Below are 19,412 nucleotides of genomic sequence, written 5' to 3'. Positions count from 1 at the left end.
AACCCAGGTCTCCAGCATGGCAGGCGAGAGGTCTGCCTTCTGAGCCACCATGGCCTGCCCTATATCCTTTAGTTTTGTCATCTGATGATGATCTCTAGTTCATAGAGTTATAGTAAAAATTAAATATGTGCTTAAATTACTTATCATTGTGCTTGGCACATAATCTATACTCATTACATATTACTTGCCTTTCAAAATATACCATAATGGTCATTAAGAGGAAAAATGGAAGTAAACCAAATAGGATAATTATAAATAATTACGGCTGTCTACTAATGGAGAATTATGCATTCCATTACAGTACATGGTAACATGTTTGATATACATGTTTACCTATATATAGTATGTTTATACAGCTATAAAGAAAACATGAAAATAATGTTAACTGATTGAGAGTAGAAAATCTAAAATATAGCTGTAAGTATTTTTTCAAATTTATATAGAAATTTGTATTATGGCAAATAGTAGATTGTATCTATTTATTATTTCCTAATTGTGTACACCATCATGAATTTGCTTTCTAATAATGTGTTGTTCTAAAATAGTAGATGAAACACACCAACCAACATTTTCTCAATTTAAGCAAGAACTTGAGGAGTAAATTTCATGAAGTTATTAAAGCAGTCCATTGAGCTATAATCTGAAATCTGTAGGTCTCTGGTAATTCAAATCTTAGTGGAAATAAGCTCTGAACTAAAAACAAGGAAACCCAGGCCTAGCTTTGTCACTGTCTTACCTCAAAGTCTTGTGTTTACTTCTTTGCTTCAGGTTCTTAATATTTAAAATGGAGAAATACTAATCCTATCCTAGCCCTATTTCCTGAAGCACTTGGAGAAAATATCACTGAGTAATATGGAAAGCAATTGGAACCTATTTTAGGAAGCTTCATAATTTTTTGAAGGATATTATTGATTTGGACAATAAAGAATAGCTTGCAGGCAAATCCTGCATAGTACTTCAGCAGACATACACACATAGCTTCCTGTTGGCACATCCCATGTTTGGCAGGTGTGCTCCATTTCTTGCAGGGGGAATAGGTGCTTCATTGTGTTTCAGAAGTCAGTAAGCTTTTGCAAAACTAGTAATTGACATTTTTCTCATTGCTGAGGTCAAATTTTCATAAATCATTCAACCTGGATAAACTGAGAATGTGGTTGATCTAGTAATTGTTGAAATATAGTAGAGACATTGCAAAACATGATATTTTAGTATTTCCTCCTAACTTCTTACCTTACCACAATGTAAGAGTTCTAAATGAAAAGATGTCCTAATGTATTTTTTAAAAAAGAAGGAAGATGAGTGTATCTGTAAAGGAGAAGCCAAAAGAATGGTTTTATTTCAGTAACTCAGGATTCAATTAATTGTGAATTCGTAATAGCAACCATGCAGAGTAGAAATTGTAATAATAACTATGCAGAGTTGGGCTTACTTTTACATTATGAGGAAGTTTTTTAATAGTTATAATGTAAATGATATTGTAAAGAAAGGATATATTTAAGCAACTCAATAGCAATATATTCTGGCTTTAAACACTATATATGCAGAAAAAAGCTATTAATGGCTTTTCAAGACTTTACTAAGGGCTATTTGTTAATAGTTCATTCAAGTTACTCTCAGATTTTACCAATAAACTTCAGTTCAGTTAAGAATATTTTATGTTTCATGCTGTAGTTCTACAATTCATTCGGTGCTATTTTTCTTCCTCCTCACCCAATTTAAGTTAGTGAAACTTTGCTTTAAAGGATTTATGTATTCCTATGAGTCCTAAAATCACGAGTTTTATCAAGTCTGACTAAATATGGAATAATTTGTAAATACAGTGAATTTTCCAGGGAATCTTCTCATTACTTCAGGTATTTGCACCACTATTCTGATGCTGTTTGAGTGAATGTATATTTGTATATAATTTATAGTTGAGAAATGTGTAGTAATAAACTTAAGCAAGATTCATCTTTTTATTTTATGATAAATAAAACATTTCTCACAGAAAATATTTTTTAAATATTTTCATTGAGAAATCTTCACACACATACATCCAGTGCACAGTGGCTCACAATATCATCACATAGTTGTGTATTCATCACCATGATCAATTTTTAGAACATTTGCATCACTCCAGAAATAGAAATAAAAAGACAAAAGAAAAAATACATACCATATATCTTACCCCACCCTCTCATTGATCACTAGTATTTCCATCTACCCAATTTATTTTACCCTTTGTCCACCCTATTATTTATTTATTTTCAAACAGAAAGAAGGAATACGAAAATATTTCGTATTCCTTCTTTCTGTTAATGGAACTCTTGATAAATGCAGAATCTTCCAATGAACTTGAATTAGTTTTCAGTGTTGTATACAGTTGATAAGTCCAAGGAATGGACTTGATACTCTCAAACCGTCTAAACCAGTATGTGTAACAGTAAGAACACCCTCATTTTTCCAGTTTGTAACACTGTGCTTTATTTATTTGCAAAAGACCCTCATGCATGGATTCGTATAAATGCGTCTAACTGTGGCTCAGACTAGACTATGTCATTCAACAGTGCTTGAGAAGGGGAAACTGTGTAATGAAAGCTGCTGGCCATGATTTTCACTTATAAGGAATATTTCAAGAACATTTTTGGGTTGAGCCTTCAGGTCTTCCACAGAGAAAATTTTTTAAAAAAAGTAATGGTTTGAATCCGTCATCTTTTGTCGCACAAAACTCATTGATTCATGTGAACAGGGTCCTCCTCCAGCAGAGTGGCCTAAGGACACTGCAGACTGGGCTTCTGAACTTCTGACTCTGTTTTCAGTTTATTTGATGGATTTTTAATCACTAAAAAATCATTTTTCTTCAACTAAAAAGGCTTGAGGGATATAGACAATTCCTAGTTTATTTCTTACACTCAGGTACAGAAACTTTTTTGTTGTAGTGTGGAAAGTGCAGTTTTATTAGTGTTAAAACATTTGTGTATATTTAAGTTGTTTTGCATACTACTGGTACATGAGTTTTTCCCACCTAACTCCTGTTTTATTTTCATCAGGTGACTCTATGAAAAATAAATAAATTTAATACATAGGAGTTGTACAATATACCAACCAGTGTGTCACTTATTTAGCTAATTAACAGATAAAATTGCTAACGTTTCTTTGTTAAACTATGTTTTGCTCTTAGGTAAAAATCATTTTGAAACTGCTCTACATTTAATTTGCTACTCTGTTATTGTATAGTGAGTAATTCATTCACAACCTTAATGCACTGTAGGTAAATGTATTAAAATGAGAATTTTATATATTTCATGTAGCATCTAATGCTGACATAATCTGAGGAGCTGGGTTGAAGTTTTTTATTGTTGATTTTTAACCTCAAGTACTTGGCACACTGCACCAGTTTCTCTCCCTTATGGTAAAGCTTTGTTTTTTAACATGACTACCAGGACTGCTTGGTCACAGGTAAGTAACTGTCCTTTATCAGCCAAAACATTCCAAACAATAATCATCCTTTTTATTTTCTTTTTTCTCTCCCTTTCCCTTCTTAACCTCCCACTCAGGTTGGAAAGGCTGGTGGACGTCCTGAGGAAGAAGGTGGGAACGGGGACCATTAGGACCGTGATCTGACTGAAAAAATCGACAGTCTGGGGAAGCAGTCCCAGCTGGTGACCAGGCTGCTTCATTCAACACTGAGTAAACACTGAAGCCTTAACTTAGCAAACAGTTGTTAGAAGTGGGACACTCCAACCACATTCCATGCCGAGATAAAATCAAATCACAAATGTTTAACCACTTTGCTGCTGACTTGAGTTATTTATCCAAATATATTAACTACAGACTTCCACCATTGGGTAGTTATACGGTTGCAACTTATTTTGTAGCTATTTTATATCTCAATGCATTTTAATATAGATCTTTATTCATAAATAAAGATTTGTAAGTATAAGAGACAGTTACAGAAATATGGTAAATTTGGTCAGCAACATAGCTTCAAATACAGCTCTTCTAGAATCAAAATGCAGCAAAGTAAATATTGTCAAAACTTTAACCCATTGTGTTAGGTCAAAACTTCAAATAAATGCATATTTCAATATAAAGTATTATTTCTTAACTGATGAGAGAGGCTAGACATAGAGTATATAATTGTCCTTCAAAGCACGCCTATAATCTTTGTTAGTATTAAAGAATATTAGGTATAGATGCCAAGAATTAAATGCATAATTTGCTTTAATTTAAGTGTTTGTTGCATTAAAATTACATTTCATGAAGGCATGATTTTTGTATCATTGTAAGTAATGGAGACCATTTTCAATAAAAACAGGAGATTGTTAAGGTGCATTTACAAGTTATATTGTCAGTATTTTTTTAATATTGTGTCCAGATAATTATCTAACTTCTATGTAAGCTGTTGAAATGCTCTCTGTATTGGGCTGGGACAATTTTTTGCTTGAAAATCAGCATGTGCCAGCATGCCTCTATCCTAAAAGGCAAGAGGCTATCAAAACTGATAAGCATTTTTTTATTATCTTTATTTAGATTATCATTTGAATTTTTGTTGTGGAGGAGAGGAATTCAATAATGTACAATGAAATTATAATGTAAAAAATATGGATTTAGAAAAATGTGAACCAGCAACTTGGTTCAGGTTACTTACTTTTTCTTTTATTTAAGAAATAACAAAAAAGTTACCTCATAGAAGTCACTTCTAATTTTATAAGGTTATGAATAAAACTGAGATTTTATGTATTGAGTTATAGGAAAAATATCCTTTTTTTTTGAGTGAATAGATTAGTGGCCAATAGCAAATGAGTGTACCTGGTTAGAATTAAATACATGGGTAGAGATTGAATCCCTGAAAATGTTGTAGGCAAATGAAAAACTTTCCAAGTTCATGTATTTTTTTAATTCATCCTTGAGATTGAAGTCTAGGATAAATTATTGCCTCCATTCTTTCTCAAACCTTTGGAGATGATGTAAGTTTTTTTTTCTCTGCAGGAAAATAAAAAGTGCTTTCTCATAGGTGACAAAAGAATCATAATGCTTATAAGCCCTATTCCTTATTAAATCTGTATCCATTAAATTAACTGGCAGTTAGAACCATCCCGTGAATTCAAATTTAGAATTTACTCATGTTGTCTGTTTTTCATGATTTTATAAACAATGAGAATTAGAAAATAAATTAAGGGACAATAGGGGTTAAAAATGAAGTAACTAGATTTGCTTTATAATCCTAAAGAAAATTATAGTCTCTCATAGATCAGTGATAAGAAACTTCCCCCTCAGTATATAAATAGAAGAAATTTTTAGTAATGTGGCCAAGCGTGCAGTCCTGTCTCTCGGCTCTAATTGAAACCTGTAATAGCACCCGACATTTAAGAACGGTGTCTTTAAAAACCATCTAAAAGGTTCAGGTAAGTAAAGAAAAACAATTTGTTTGCTTGGGATTTTTTACAAAATTTGAAGACTAGTCCATTCCTGAATCCTCCTTAAAAAAAAAAAACTTCAAGTAGACTTGACTTTTCAATTGATTACTGAAGAACACACAAATTTTCCTGAGTTTTGCGTGGAGTTATGGAATATACAAAGTGTAGTACAAAAACATTTTATAGTTTTCAAGCATCTTTTTCCATACCTAATAATCAGACTGAAGATCAATTCATATAATTAATATCTGGAAGAACATTTTCAGTACTTGATGTTCTAAAGCCGGGTGCCCCAGGTAGGCAAACTTATGTGTGGGCTTTAGATGCACAACCTTGAGGGCAGCAGGATCCACCATCTGCTTTTTCCTGCCATGGAGATGGGGCAGGATCCCATCAAACACCTTGAAGTGGTGCAGGGTGGCCTGGCCACACTTGATCTTGTGGGCAGCATGCCTTGCATGGTCCACAAAAGATGCGGCTACAGACCCAGGAGTGGTAAGGGCCACTGGACCAGGAGGCATTCATGAGCATGGTCATGTCCTTGAGCTTATTTCTGTAGAATTTGCCAGAAATATTGATGCCCTTGCAGCGCACTGCCACTTCCTTCCAGTCCAGAAGTACCTGCTTGGCCACAGTGGCCACCAGGCAGCTCACGAGCATCAGGATTTGCCCTTTTGTCAGTCACCTGGGAAGGCACAACTGAGGTCCTCCGACTAAATCCCATGCAGCTGTAGAGCTTTAAACCTTTACCAAAAAAAGCAAATATTTTAACTCTTTTAATTTTTGCTATTATTGTACCATTTCTTTTATATGCATATATATGTATGAATTCTCTAGCAATCAAAATAGTATGCATTTCTTTCAATGAAGTACAATAATGTAAATGCATGTATAAATTGCATCATGTCATCACTACCTCTATAGTATTATACTAGCAACATTCTTTCCCTTCACTAACTAGCAATATTGTGACAATTAACTTAATTAAAAAATAATCTTGAGTCACTTTGTACTATGTTTAATTTGGCCTGTGTTAAAATCTGATAGTATAATTTTATTAAATGGTAGTTTAAACTTACACACTCATTCTACCTCCTGAAGGAACTTGTTAGAGATAAAGCCAATTATAAGCAAGTTATAATTATAATCAAGTCTAAACAATTATAATGTTATTAGTTAATTATTACTATATGAGAAAATTTAATTCTATTTTTACAAATAAGCCATTATATTAAAATTATTTGAAATATTTTAATAGATTATCTAATGAAATATTTTGTTTATTTTTTAAAATGAGAAAGGCGATCCTTTGTATGTTTTCTTATTGAAATAAATTGAAAAATATTTTTATCTGATCACCTACTGGTAAAATTCGTTTAGAATAGTAAAGCTTTGTAGTTTTAATATTGGCTATAGTGGCATAGAAAACAATTTTATGTGTAGTATTTTTAAATATCATAATTACTTTTAGAGTTTTCAATTTTTAAATATTCATGCTTAATGAGGTATGATATTATAAAATAACCATAGCTTACATATTCATCCTTTCCCATGTGGTTTGCATGAAACAAATTTTTCAGACACTAGTGTTGTTGATAATTATTATTTACCACTAACCTATCTATCCATATCTATATACAGATCTATATACCATGTCTATCTATATATATACACAAAAACATACACATACCAGAAAATTACATTTGCCTTTTTAAAAAATTGATTTATATGTCAACTGTTAGGCTTCAGTGATTTCAATGTTTTAATGGAAATGCACGTGGTTTCTGAGGCTTTAAACAAATATATGGAATGGATGAAAGATTTATATTGCTCGTGCTTAGCTAAATATGTCATCTCTAAAAAGATGTGGTTTATTTTGGCACTGTGTTTAAGTCTAAAATATTTTAAACATTTGTTAAGTTGGAGCTTGCACATTTGAACCAGTAGCATTAGCTCCAGAGTAGCATCTCAAGTTACCAAATTTTTTGTAATCTTTTTGTTAGAATAACATTTTCTAAGTTTTCTTTTCCTTTTTATTATGTGCTTTATTCTAAGTTAAATTAATGAAAATTGAAGTTATTGTTTTTTAATGTAGGACTTCATAAGTACAATTTGATAAAAGATAAATGTGTAATTTTAAGGATCATTAAAACATTGTACAATATTGATAGTCCTTTTCATAAATCTTAATATTCTTGTTTTTAATTTTATTATTTTCCAGCATAGTTTAGGAGTACGTTAGTACATTGAAAGCCACCAGTTTCTTGACTATCTGATTATAAACAAAGGTGCATTTTAATGCACAAACTCAAATATTTAAAATATATATTTACTTTTTGTTCACACAAAATCCCTTTTTGTAAATCCTACACAGTTTTCAATGCATTTCTTGTACACTGACCTCAGTCAAATTTTTAAATGTACAATCCTAGAGGCATTGTATAAGTTATGTACTATAAAATATATTGCAGTAAAGAAACAGGTTAAGTTCAGGTTTGAACTGTGTCTGACTTCTTTAACAAGTTTATTTAAGATAAATGTCAATAGGAACATCAACAAATGGTGCTGGGAGAACTGGATAACCATATGCAAAAGAATAAAAGTGGACCCCTACCTCACATTATGTACAAAACTAACTCAAAATGGATCAAAGACCTAATTATATATAAGTCAAACTATAAAACTCCTAGAAGAAAACAGGGAAGCAACTTAGATTTTGATTTCTTAGATTTTTACATCAAAAGCATTAGCAACCAAAGAAAAAATAGGTAAGTAAGACTTCATCAAAATTTTATTTTGTACATCAAAGGACTTTATCAAGAAAGTAAAAAGATAATCTACAGAATGGGAAAAATATTTGGAAGCCATATATCTGATAAGGGTTTACTATCCAGAATATATAAAGAACTCTTACAACTCAAAAACAGAAGACAAGCTGCCCAATTAAAAAATTGAAAATAGACATTTCTCCAAACAAAGTATATAAGTAGGCAATAAATACATGAAGATATTCAGTGATAATAGCCAATAGGAAATGCAAATCGAAACCACAGTGAGATACCATCTCACACCCAATAGCACAGCTACTGGTTTCTTTTAAATGGAAAATTACAAGTGGTGAAGAGAATGTGGAGAAATAGGAGTACTTGTTCATTGTTGGGAACGTAAAGCAGTGCAGCCACTATGGAAAACAGTTTGGTGATTCCTCAGAAAGTTGAATATAGAATTACTGTATGACCCACAATCCCACTTCTAGGTATATAACAAAATAATTGAAAGCAGGGACACAGACAGATACTTGCACACAGATGTTCTTAGCAGCTTTATTCACAATTGCTAAAGGTGGAAGCAACTCAAGTGTCTTTCAAACAATGAATGGATCAACAAAATGAGGTATATGCATACAATGGGAAATTATTCAACCATAAAAAGGAATGGAGTTCTGCTGCATCCTACAACATGGATGAACCTTGAAGACATCAGAAAGACTTTTTCAGGCCTATAAGAATTGAAAGACTTCATTACCAACAGTCTTGCACTATTATAAATGCTAAAGAAATACTTCAGGCAGGAGGAAAATGATAACACATGCAAACTTGGATTTATACAAAGAAAAGAAGAGCATTGGAGTGAAATAAGCCAGACACAAAAGGCCAAATATTGTCCGATCTCAATAATATGAAATAATTAAAAATAAGCAAATGAATAGAGTTAAAAACTAGAAAATAGATTACCAGTGGACAGGGTGGAGGTAAGGAATGGGAAGTTAATGTTTAATGGTACAAAGTTTCTGTGTGGAGTGTTGGAAAAGTTTTGGCAATGTATGATGGGGATAGGAACACAACTTTGTGACTATAAGCAACACCACTGAATTGTATATTTGAAAAGGGATTAAAAGGGAAATTTTAGGTCATATGTAAGTTACCACACACGCCCACAAAAACAGAACTGTACAACACAGAGTGAATCCTAATGTAAACAGTAGGCTAAAGTTAATAGCATAATTACAATACTGTTTCATCAGTTGTAACAAAAGTAGTTATTCCTTCTACCTTGTAACGTTCCACATCACAATTCCAATATGTGGCTGATCAGCGTAAGAAAGTAAATGGGAATTTTGGAGGAGTTTTGCAGAACCACAAAACAGCTGTTGCAGTTGGCCTACAATTACGTTAATGAGTTGACTGTAAAGTATATCAAGAAAAAAAGAGAAGGAAATCTGCAAAGCCACTCTACCAACATCTGCAAAGCGTTTGCATATCTCTCTTGCATAGAAAATTCAACATTCTTTTGGATGCAGTGTTGTTATAAAAAAGGCATCTGTCATAGTCAGGTTCATGTGTCATCTTGGCCAGTGGTGGTTCCCGATCATCTGGCCGGGCAAGCACTGGCCTGTCTGTTGCTATGAGGACATTTCATTGACTTAAATCATGATTACACTGACTGCATCCACAGATGATTGCATTTGTAATCAGCTAAGGGGAGTGTCTTCTGCAATGAGTGATGCTTAATCTAATCACCGCAAGTCTTTTAAGGAGGATTCAGAACAGATATTCTCTCTTCCTGCTTCAGTCAGCGAGCCTCTCCTGTGGAGTTCATCCAACCCTTCATTGGAGTCGCCAGCTTCACAGCCTACCCTATGGATTTGGACTCTTCCATCCCCACAGTTGCCCAGCCAGCCTCTCCTGAGAGTTCGTTGCAGATTTCATCAGAGTTACGAGCTTGCAGCCTGCCCTACAGACCTTGGACTATACATTCCCATGGTTACGTGAGACACTTTTATGAGTTTTATATCTACGGATATCTCCTGCTGATTCTGTTTCTCTAGAGAACCCTAGCTAATACAGCATCCCAGTAGACTTTAGCATCATGAGAAGTCATGAGTCCTTACATGATTTCCTAAAGGAAAATGAAGGTGAAGGGTCTACCCCTATGGATTTTCAGGCCAGCAAATGTTGGTTGGAAATTTTTTTAAGAAAGTTTTAGCCTAGTAAAAGTAATGGAGAGGCATCATCCGCCCATCAGGAGACTACTAGAGTTCCCTGAAACGCTGAAGAAACTGATTGAAGACTTCTTCCCCGGTTCAAAGGGAGGTCCAAAAAATTTTACCAGATTTTCCAGATCACAAAAGCACCATACTCCTAACCCCCGTGATGTGGAAGAGATAATTGTACCATATTAATGTAAAATTGTTAATAATAGGGAAAATTGACTATGGGAGAGAGGTATGATGGAAACTCTGTACTTTCCTCGTGATTTTCCTGTAAACCTACAACTGCTCGAATAAAAAAAATTAAAGTAAAAAAATACAAGTAAATGATTTGAGCTAAATAAATCATTATGAACAAATTTGTTAGTTGTCTTGGTAACTTACAGTGCTATTTAGATATAAAATTATAGTATTAAAATCAAAAGAAAACATTTTTTTAGTTTTCTAAAAAACTGATTTCTTAGTTAGAAAGAACCTAAGAGAAGAAATCAAAGTTTCTTATAAAAAATAGACTGATTCAAATCTACCTTAAAGCACTTGAGCTAATTTTGAAATGTGTACATGAAATTTTGCCATATTCAGTAGCTGAAATTTTAAAACATTGCTTCTGTTGTGTTTGATTATTCACTCATGGTAAGATAAATACGAACAGACTGTAATAACACTCTGTCACCTGCGGTGAACTAGAGTTAAAACCTAGGGGACATTGCTGTAAGAGCATGCCAGATATGAGCTGGGAGTAGGAATGTTTGGGGCAAAGATTCTATAAAATGGTCATTTCTAAACTCTCATATTACTATGTAAAAATTTTTGTTGTCTCACCATGTATATCTTAAATAACCTGTACATATTTTTGTCATATATTATCTTCTCCATATGGACACAATAACATTGCTAATTTTGCTTTTAACAGACAACTAATTTTTAAGGAGATTTAAAAAGAAGAACAAACTTATTTTATATTTACCCATTTATTTACCATTTCCAATGCTCTTCCTTTCTTTGTATAAATCCAAGTTTGCATGTGTTATCATTTTCCTCCTGCCTGAAGTATTCCTTCAGCATTTATAATAGTGCAAGACTGTTGGTAATGAAGTCTTTCAATTTTTATATGCCTGAAAAAAGTCTTTATTTTGCCTTCATTTTGAGATTTTTTTTTTTCCTGAATATAGAATTCTATGCTAACAGGTTTGCTTTTTTTTTCAGTGTTTTAAACATGTTGCTCCACTGTCTCTGGCTTGTTGGTTTCTAACAAGAAGTCTGCTGCCATTCTGTTCTTTGTCTTGTGTACATTATATGTCCTCTGGCTGCTTTAAAGATTTTCACTTTGTCACTTGTTTTAATCAGTAGCTATCTGCATGTTCCTGTACTCGAGGTTTATTCAGGTTCTCAGATCTGTGTGTTTATAGTATTCATCAAATCTAGTAAAAACATTTTTTGGAAAATTGACCCTTTTTTAATCACTTTAAAACACAACACAGGGTGGGCCACGTTTGGCTCAGCAGGCAGAGTTCTCGCCTGCCATGCTGGAGACGCAGGTTAATTTCCCGGTGCCTGCCCATGTGAAAAAAAATAAAAACACAACACAACATCACAGTTCCTTTAGTATTTACCATTCAGTGATACCAAACATTCTAAGACCAGCAGATAAGCCCCTGCACAGGAGCAAGGAATTAAAATGGGGAGCTGCAGACGCACGAAGGTGAGTGCTGGAGATCAAAGTGCCTACTGTAACTTTCATTGAAATACTCTTCAGTACTTTTTGTTTCACTTTGTTAAAGTATTTTACAGGAAGTTCTTTAAAATAATTTCATTCCAGACACTGAGCTTCTATGATGATATACAGCTCCATGAAATTTGTGTTTCCCTCTGATTACCAGTAATGAAATGTAATTTTTATTTTTGTCCTTTTGGTGGCATAGAGAAGTAAAATTATCAACCAGATTTCTTTAGTAAGAAATGAGGAAAAGAAAAGGTCTGGGCCATGCGGGTACTGGTTTCTGTTTGCCTTTCTGAGTGAATTCTGAAGAGTTCAGTAAAATCATGCCACTACAATGATGAGATGATAAAAAGGAAAATACCCAGTGGGAATAAAATGGTCAAAAGTTTTGGTTTCTTTTTACCACAGGTCAAATTTTTTTCCCAAACTAAAGTTACAAAACGAACATGTTATTGGGATGGTAACCACGTTGGATTTTCCAATTCACCCAGTCACTTGTCCCCCATATAGGAAAGGGGAGCAGGCTTTAGGTTTCATTAGTAATGTTATAGTGGTAACATGATGTATTAATGGCAGCTTATTTGAGGGTCATCATTCCTTTGAGTACATGTAGGAAAGCATGGCTGTAGTTCTCTGCTCACATCAGAACACATTCAGCTACCATGGAAACTAAAAAGGAAGAAAAAACGTACTTATTCCAAGATTCATTTACTGGCCTTTTTCTTCTGTAGAGCCCAAGCATGGTGATAATGTGCTAGGGGCTGCTGTGTTTTCCAGCATGAGTTCCCATACTCTGAGGTCCTGAGAAAGATAGTGAATTGGTATTGGAGCCCTTGTGGAAGGAAGAGGTGGTCCCAATGGGTGAACATTTGTGGCCCAAAACCTGGAGGTGGGGGTAGGGCAATGGTCACTAAGGCTGGAGGACCACTTGGAGTAGGTTGAAGTACTTGGTAGAGGCTGCTTCTGCAACAGGAAGAGGAGGAAGCCTTGAGGTAAGCTGAACGAAAGCACACTGCTGTCACTGCATGACAGTTATTGTCTAAATGATTTCTTAGATTTATCTCAGTAATGGTATCACCCAGACCACCAAAATATGGTGTGGTGATAGTCTTCTCCTCTGGTGGGTCCAGACAAGGCATTGTTGAAGTCTACTTTAGAAGCTTGTCTGCCACAGGGTCATTGACTTCATAATTGTGGTTTTTTTTATATTCTCAGCAAGCAGGCCATCTGGAACTGTAGACTTCTCAAGTTTGTTTGGACACTCCTCTTTTACACTATCCTTTCAGCCAGAAGGAACATATGTGGGCTTGAATGCATTTATAACAGGGTATGGTCTAGGCCAGTTTGGACAGCATATTACTGGTGGATGTGGCTTTCCCCAGCTTGCTGACTAGCCTTGTTCCATCAGAGTTAAAAATCTTTCCATAGTACTGTTTAAAAAATAAGCAGAAAATTACAAGTGCTGGAGGAGATGGTGGAGAAGAGATACACCTGTTCACTGCTAGTAGGGAAGTAGAATTGTTCAGCCCCTCTGGAGGGTAGTCTGGCTGCTCCTCAGGAAGCTAAGTATAGAATTGCCTTATTATCTAGCGGTTCCATTATTAGGTATATACTTGGGAGAACTGAAAGAAGGGACACAAATAAACATTTGCAGACCGATGCATATGTTGGCATTGTTCATGATTGCCAATAGATGGAGGAAAAGGGTCCAGCGACTGAAGATGGCTAACTATGGTGTATACATGCATTGGAATATCGTGTGGCTGCAGAAAGGAATGAAATTTCGAGGCATGCAACAATGTGAATGAATCTTGAGAACATTATGCTGAGCAAAATAAGCCAGAAGCAAAAGGACATATATTGTATGGTCTCACAAATATGAACTAACTATAATGAGCAAAGAGTTTAAATCGAAAGCATAGGTTATCAGAGACAGAGAAAGGGCAGAGATTGGGCAATTGATGTTTTAGGAGCACAGAATGATCAATAAGGTGGTTGTAAAGGTTTGGAAATGGATAGCACAATTCTGTGTGAGGCTAACAATACTGTAAGTGTAGTTAACAAAGCTGAGGATGAGTATGGTTGAAAGAGGAAGGTTAGAGTCATGTATGTCACCAGAAAGAAAGTTACAGGATAAAAACTGGGACTGTATAACTGCAAAATTTAGAGTGGACAATGATGGTGGTTAATTGTATAAATATAAGAAAACTCTTACATGTATTAGAACAAACATACGTCACTATTACAAGATGTTAATAATATGGTAGTATATGGGGAAAATACAATTAACATAAACTGAGGTCTGTAGTAACAGTAACATTGTAATATTCTTTAATTAATTGCAACAGAGGCACTATGCCAAAGCTAAATATGAATAATAGGGGAATATAAGGAGTATGGAATTTTTTTCTTCAGAAGAAATAAGAATGTTCTCATATTAACTGTAGTGGAGAATGCATAGCTGTGATTATACCAAAAGCCATTGATTGGACACTTGTGTGGATTGTATGGTGTGTGAATAACACGGTTTTATAAAAAATTCTCCCCATATTCTGCATTTGGTACTCTATTGACATCTGACTTGCAGGTTATCCTTAAAAGACAGTCCCGTATCACAAACCTGAATAGGCAGTCCATATTCTCCGTCCAGGAAGCAGGTTTGAAGATATTCCTCAGTTTGCTGGCAGGTTTGGTATACTTAGGTCTTCTTGAAATGCATGAAAACCCCAGGGTACCAGCGAAATACTGTGAACGATCTGGCACAAAATTTGTATTCTTCCCATACTTTTCTTTGGTCATTCAGACATATGGGTTTTCTTCAAGATACATCTGACACAGTATGGAGAAGTCTGTATCCTCCCAGTTCTGCCTGCTGTAAGGGTTGGAACTCAAGAGGGGTTTTCATCTTGAGAGCATCTGGAGGCAGCAGTGGCTTCCTAGTTGGGAGAGAGGATGAATCTAGTAAAATTTTGGCCATTATTTTTTCCAATAACTATTTGTTATCACCTCTCTCTTCCTTCTAGAACTTCTATTCTAGAAATATTAGGCCTCTTGAAGTTGTCCTATGCTAACTGATACTTGGGGTTTTGTTTGTTGTGGTCTTTTATCTCTGTTTCATTTTGGATCGTTTCCTTTGCTTTGTCTTCAAGTTTACTAATCTTTTCTTTTGAAGTGTTTAATCTACTGTTAATCCAGGGTCTTTTTCTCCTTAGCATTAAAATTTTTCATCTCTAAAGTTGCAATTGAGTCTTTTTAATCTTTCCCATGTCTTTCTTTAATTTGTTCATGCTTTACATTTTATGCTGGAACATAAAAATATGGTTATAATTACTTGTATGTTCTTGCCTGTTAATTCTGTCAGCTGTTTGATTTCAAGGTTCAGTTCTATTGACTGATTTTTTTTCTTTCCTGCTTCAGACTTTTCCATCCTGGTCCTTTTTACTGGATGTCAGTCATTGTGAATTTTACCTTGATGGGTGCTGAATACTTTTGTGTTCCTTTGGGTGTTTTTGAGCTTTGTTCAGGGATGCAGTTATATTACTTAGACAGATCCTTTTAAGGCTGTTTTAAAGCTTCGATAGGTAGGACCAGAACAGCCTTTAGTCCAGGGCCGATTTTTTCCCACTGCCAAGGCAATTCCCTTCTGAGTACACTACCCAGTGCCCTGTGTATTAAGGGACTTTTCTTTCTGGCTAGTTGAAACAAAAACTATTCCACGCCATGTGTGAGTTGGGTCATTGTTCTGCCTTCTTCTTTCCGGTGGTTCTCACTGACCGGGGAGTTCACTTGCACACAGGTGCTAATGCAGTCTCGGTGGAAGATTCAAGAATGCTCTGCAGCTCTCTGGAGCACAGTTTCTCATTGTGTGAAGCCCTGTATATTGTACTTTGTGTAGAATAGCTCCTCTCAAGCGCTCTGCCCTGAAAATTCTAGTCACCTTGGCCTCCCCAAGCTCTCCACTCTGTTTCCTCAGCTCAGAGAGACTGCCAGACTGTGTTTTGGTTCCCTCTCCTGCACTGTGTTCTGAAACTCTCCATGCAAGAAGCTGGGCAATTATAGGGCTCACCTTGTTTATTTCCCTTTTCTCGATCACTGTCCTGCACTACCTGTGGCCTAAAGTCTAAAAATCGCTGTTTCGTAATTGAACTGTTTTTTGTTATTGTTCCAGTTATTTAAGGTGGGAGATTAGATTTGGTCCCTGTTACTCCATCATGGTGAAAAGTGAAAGCCTTCCCATAACTCTCTTAAAATGTCATTCTGTTGATGAGTCTTTACTGTTGAGAAATCAGTTATCAGTCTTACTGTTCTTCTTTTGAATGTAAAGTGTCTGTTTTCTTCTGATTGATTTTTAATTTTTTTTTCTTTTTCAGCAGTTTTATCGTGTCTAGGTGTGATCATCTTCATATATTCCTTGTTTGAGTTTGTAGACCTTCATAAATCTGTAGTTTGATGTCTTTGTTTTAGACCTTCATAAATCTCTAGTTTGATGTCTTTGTTGGTTTTTAGAAACCTGCGGCCACTAAATCTTTCCCCTCTTACAAGATTCCATTTACATATATGTTAACCTTTTCACTGTGTCCCACATATCACTCCCACCCTCTTCTATATTTTCCATTCTTTTCTCCTCTGTGTTCATCAGTTGTAATTTTTTTAATTACTTATCTTTCATTTCTCTAATTCTGTCTTCTGCTGTTAAAACTATCTATTGAATTCTTAAGTTCAGATACATATTTTTCACTTTGTGTTTCCTTTTGATTTTTTCTTTCCTTCTGTAAACTCCAATTCTTTGGTGAAATATTCATCTTTCTAAATATATTATTTCCCCCTTTCCCTCTGCTTTCTTGAATGTAGTAGTCATAAAGTCCTTGTCTCCTAGCTCCAATATCTGGACAAGCCATGAATCTTTCTTAATTGTCTGTTTTGTTTCTTAGTTTCTAGATGCATTGTCCTGTCTCATGGTGTACCTATTAGTTTTTTATTGAATGTCAGATATTCAGGAGTTGGCCAGAGGAATTTGTCTTCCTCCAGAGAGGGTTTTCTTATGCTGGGAAGAGAGAGGCTCAACTGTTTACCTTAATGCAGTCAGTAGTGTGCAGAGTTGAAGGTGCATTGCTCAGGTATCTCTGGCTTGCTTCTTTTCCTGGGCAGCTCACTAGGTCTTTCAGTGGTGCCAGTTACAGCTGCTGTGGGGTCCGAGCAGATAATCTCATCCTAGCCTTTTTAATCTCCCTCTCCGTACAGTACAGAGTTTAACAAAATTCTTGAAGGGGCCTTTGGATTTCCAGTTCTGTCACTCCAGCCCTCCAAGACTGCCAGAAGCACTGTTGATTCCCGTGTCCCTAGCAGTTGTCCTCTGCCATAACAAAGTCCATATTATCATTCTCTCACCTTCACCCAGACCCAGCAAACGCCGCCATGAGAGAAAGAGCAGTAGATCATCAGTTTACCTCTCTGTTCTCTCCTTTCTGGACACTTAGTCCCTCTAATTGTCTTTGTTTCAGACCTTCTCTGATACTTTTAAACAAATTACTTTTTAATATTTCATTCAGCTGTTCCAGGAGCAGTCTGGAAATGGAAATCCCAGTGAGTTTTTAATTTCTACGATATTTTTCATTTCCGAAGCTTATATTCTGTTTATACATTCCTAAACATGGTTAATCCTTTGTTAGTCTTTTTCTTCTTATCCCATATTTTCAATCTCTTTTTTATTTCCTTGTACATTTAAAAAATACTTATTCTATGTTAAAATTCTGGTAACCCCAATATTTCAAGTATTTCCTGCTCTGATTTTATTTTTTTTAAGGTGCATTCTCCGAGAATCAACCTGCTCTGATTTTGTTATTATTTCTGCAAGCTACATTTATTTTTCTTCATTTCTTTGGATATTTGGTAATTCATGATTGTGAACTCTTATTCCATAGGATTATCCTCTGTGGGACTTTTCAAGGCCTGTGGAAGGTGCAGTCCTCCAGAGAGGCTTCGCATTTGCTGCCTGGGAATAAGAGCAAGACCTTGGACCACTTTAAAATCTTAATTCAAATTTTACTGAGTCACTAGATAGTATTAATTTGAGTTTTTAAAAAAATCATTTGAGGGTTGGCTTGTGGTTACAGATTTATAAGGAAAGTACTTTTTTCTCCATTTATAGCTTGGGTTCAAGATTTTTTCCCTTGGATGGGCCCTGGGCTTTATCCCCTGCTCTAATAGTAGGCCGTGAAAACAAAAGCCCAACTTAACTGCCGTCTAAGGCAAATACCTTCAAATTGAAAACTGCCTTTTCTGCTTCACTTACCTCTGAGAGTCCCTGTTATTTAGGTTTTGGCCTTGGGATATTCCTTTCTGACTTGCCAACGTATTGATGAATTTGAAAAGATATTTGTCCTTTTCTCTCCAGCATTTTTAGGTGTTTATTGTGGGAGATTCTGGGCCCATCATACCACCATAGCAAGGAACAGTAGTTAGGGATGAATTTTATTAAATTCATAAACACAAGGATGTATATATATAATTATACTGTTAATAAAATGCTCAGAATTTAGTATAACTTGTATACGTGATTAAAATGGGTAGATAATAAATTTACCTTCCAGGATGGATATTAAATCCATAATCACAGCTCTTTGCCCCCACCAGTAACTACAAGCAGTTTTTCATTAAAGAAAAGAAAATGATTGAATAATCCAAATTAGCCTAGGCAAGAAAACTAACAACTGCCTAAAATGATATATTTGAGTCATGAGCCATGTGCCACTTTGGTTTATCTGCAGCCAAAAGGTTCAGAATCCTTATTCAATTAATACATGTTGTTTAGGAGACTCTGGTTTGCCCTGAATAAGAGCTGCCTGGTGATGAGTAAGAGGTATCTGTGACACACAAGTTCAGACCTTGCAACTCTGTTTTTGTTGTTTGAACTTTCTTCTCTGTTGTAGCTAAGGATCCGGAATGGAATTTAAACACTTGTGTGGTAACTCCATTCCTTCAGCCATTGTGTTGTTAAGCTCTAGCTAACGAACTTTTAATACTGACTCCATGTAAGGCAAGACTTAGAAAACAGCAGCAATCAACATTTTTGGTTTTACAGTTAAAACATATTTCATGTCTTTAGGAAAGTAAAGTCCTCTTGCCTGTCTAGTCCAACTGCTTCCCAAAAAGTAGCCTTCATCATATATATGAAAAATAAAATAACAAGCCAAGATGTACCTAAGAAAGCTTAAATTGAGGAATGACTTTCATTAAAAAAAATCACACCTACTGTGGCAGAAACTTGAAAAAGTATACCCAATTTCAAACTTAAAACGTTGCT

General features: G+C 35.1%; 1 protein-coding gene and 1 pseudogene across 10 annotated transcripts in view; one reads left to right on the top strand and one right to left on the bottom strand.

Annotated features, from left to right (window-relative positions):
- Window positions 1-3,765, top strand: part of MIPOL1 (mirror-image polydactyly 1) — a 503,449-nt gene extending 499,684 nt beyond the window's left edge. For all 10 annotated transcript variants that reach the window (XM_077126913.1, XM_077126915.1, XM_077126918.1 and 7 more), the window contains one exon: window positions 3,537-3,765. In XM_077126913.1, coding sequence (XP_076983028.1) covers window positions 3,537-3,603 — 67 coding nt within the window. In that variant the 3' untranslated portion in view covers window positions 3,604-3,765. The remainder of the gene's footprint in view (window positions 1-3,536) is intronic.
- Window positions 3,766-12,733: 8,968 nt separating this feature from the next.
- Window positions 12,734-15,536, bottom strand: LOC143656462 (pre-mRNA-splicing factor RBM22 pseudogene; annotated as a pseudogene).
- Between the last annotated feature and the right edge of the window lie 3,876 nt (window positions 15,537-19,412).

This window comes from Tamandua tetradactyla, chromosome 14 (assembly GCF_023851605.1).
Source record: "Tamandua tetradactyla isolate mTamTet1 chromosome 14, mTamTet1.pri, whole genome shotgun sequence".
Lineage (NCBI taxonomy): Eukaryota > Metazoa > Chordata > Mammalia > Pilosa > Myrmecophagidae > Tamandua > Tamandua tetradactyla.
Note: the sequence above shows the minus strand (reverse complement) of the source record. Positions and strands in the feature narration are given on the sequence as shown.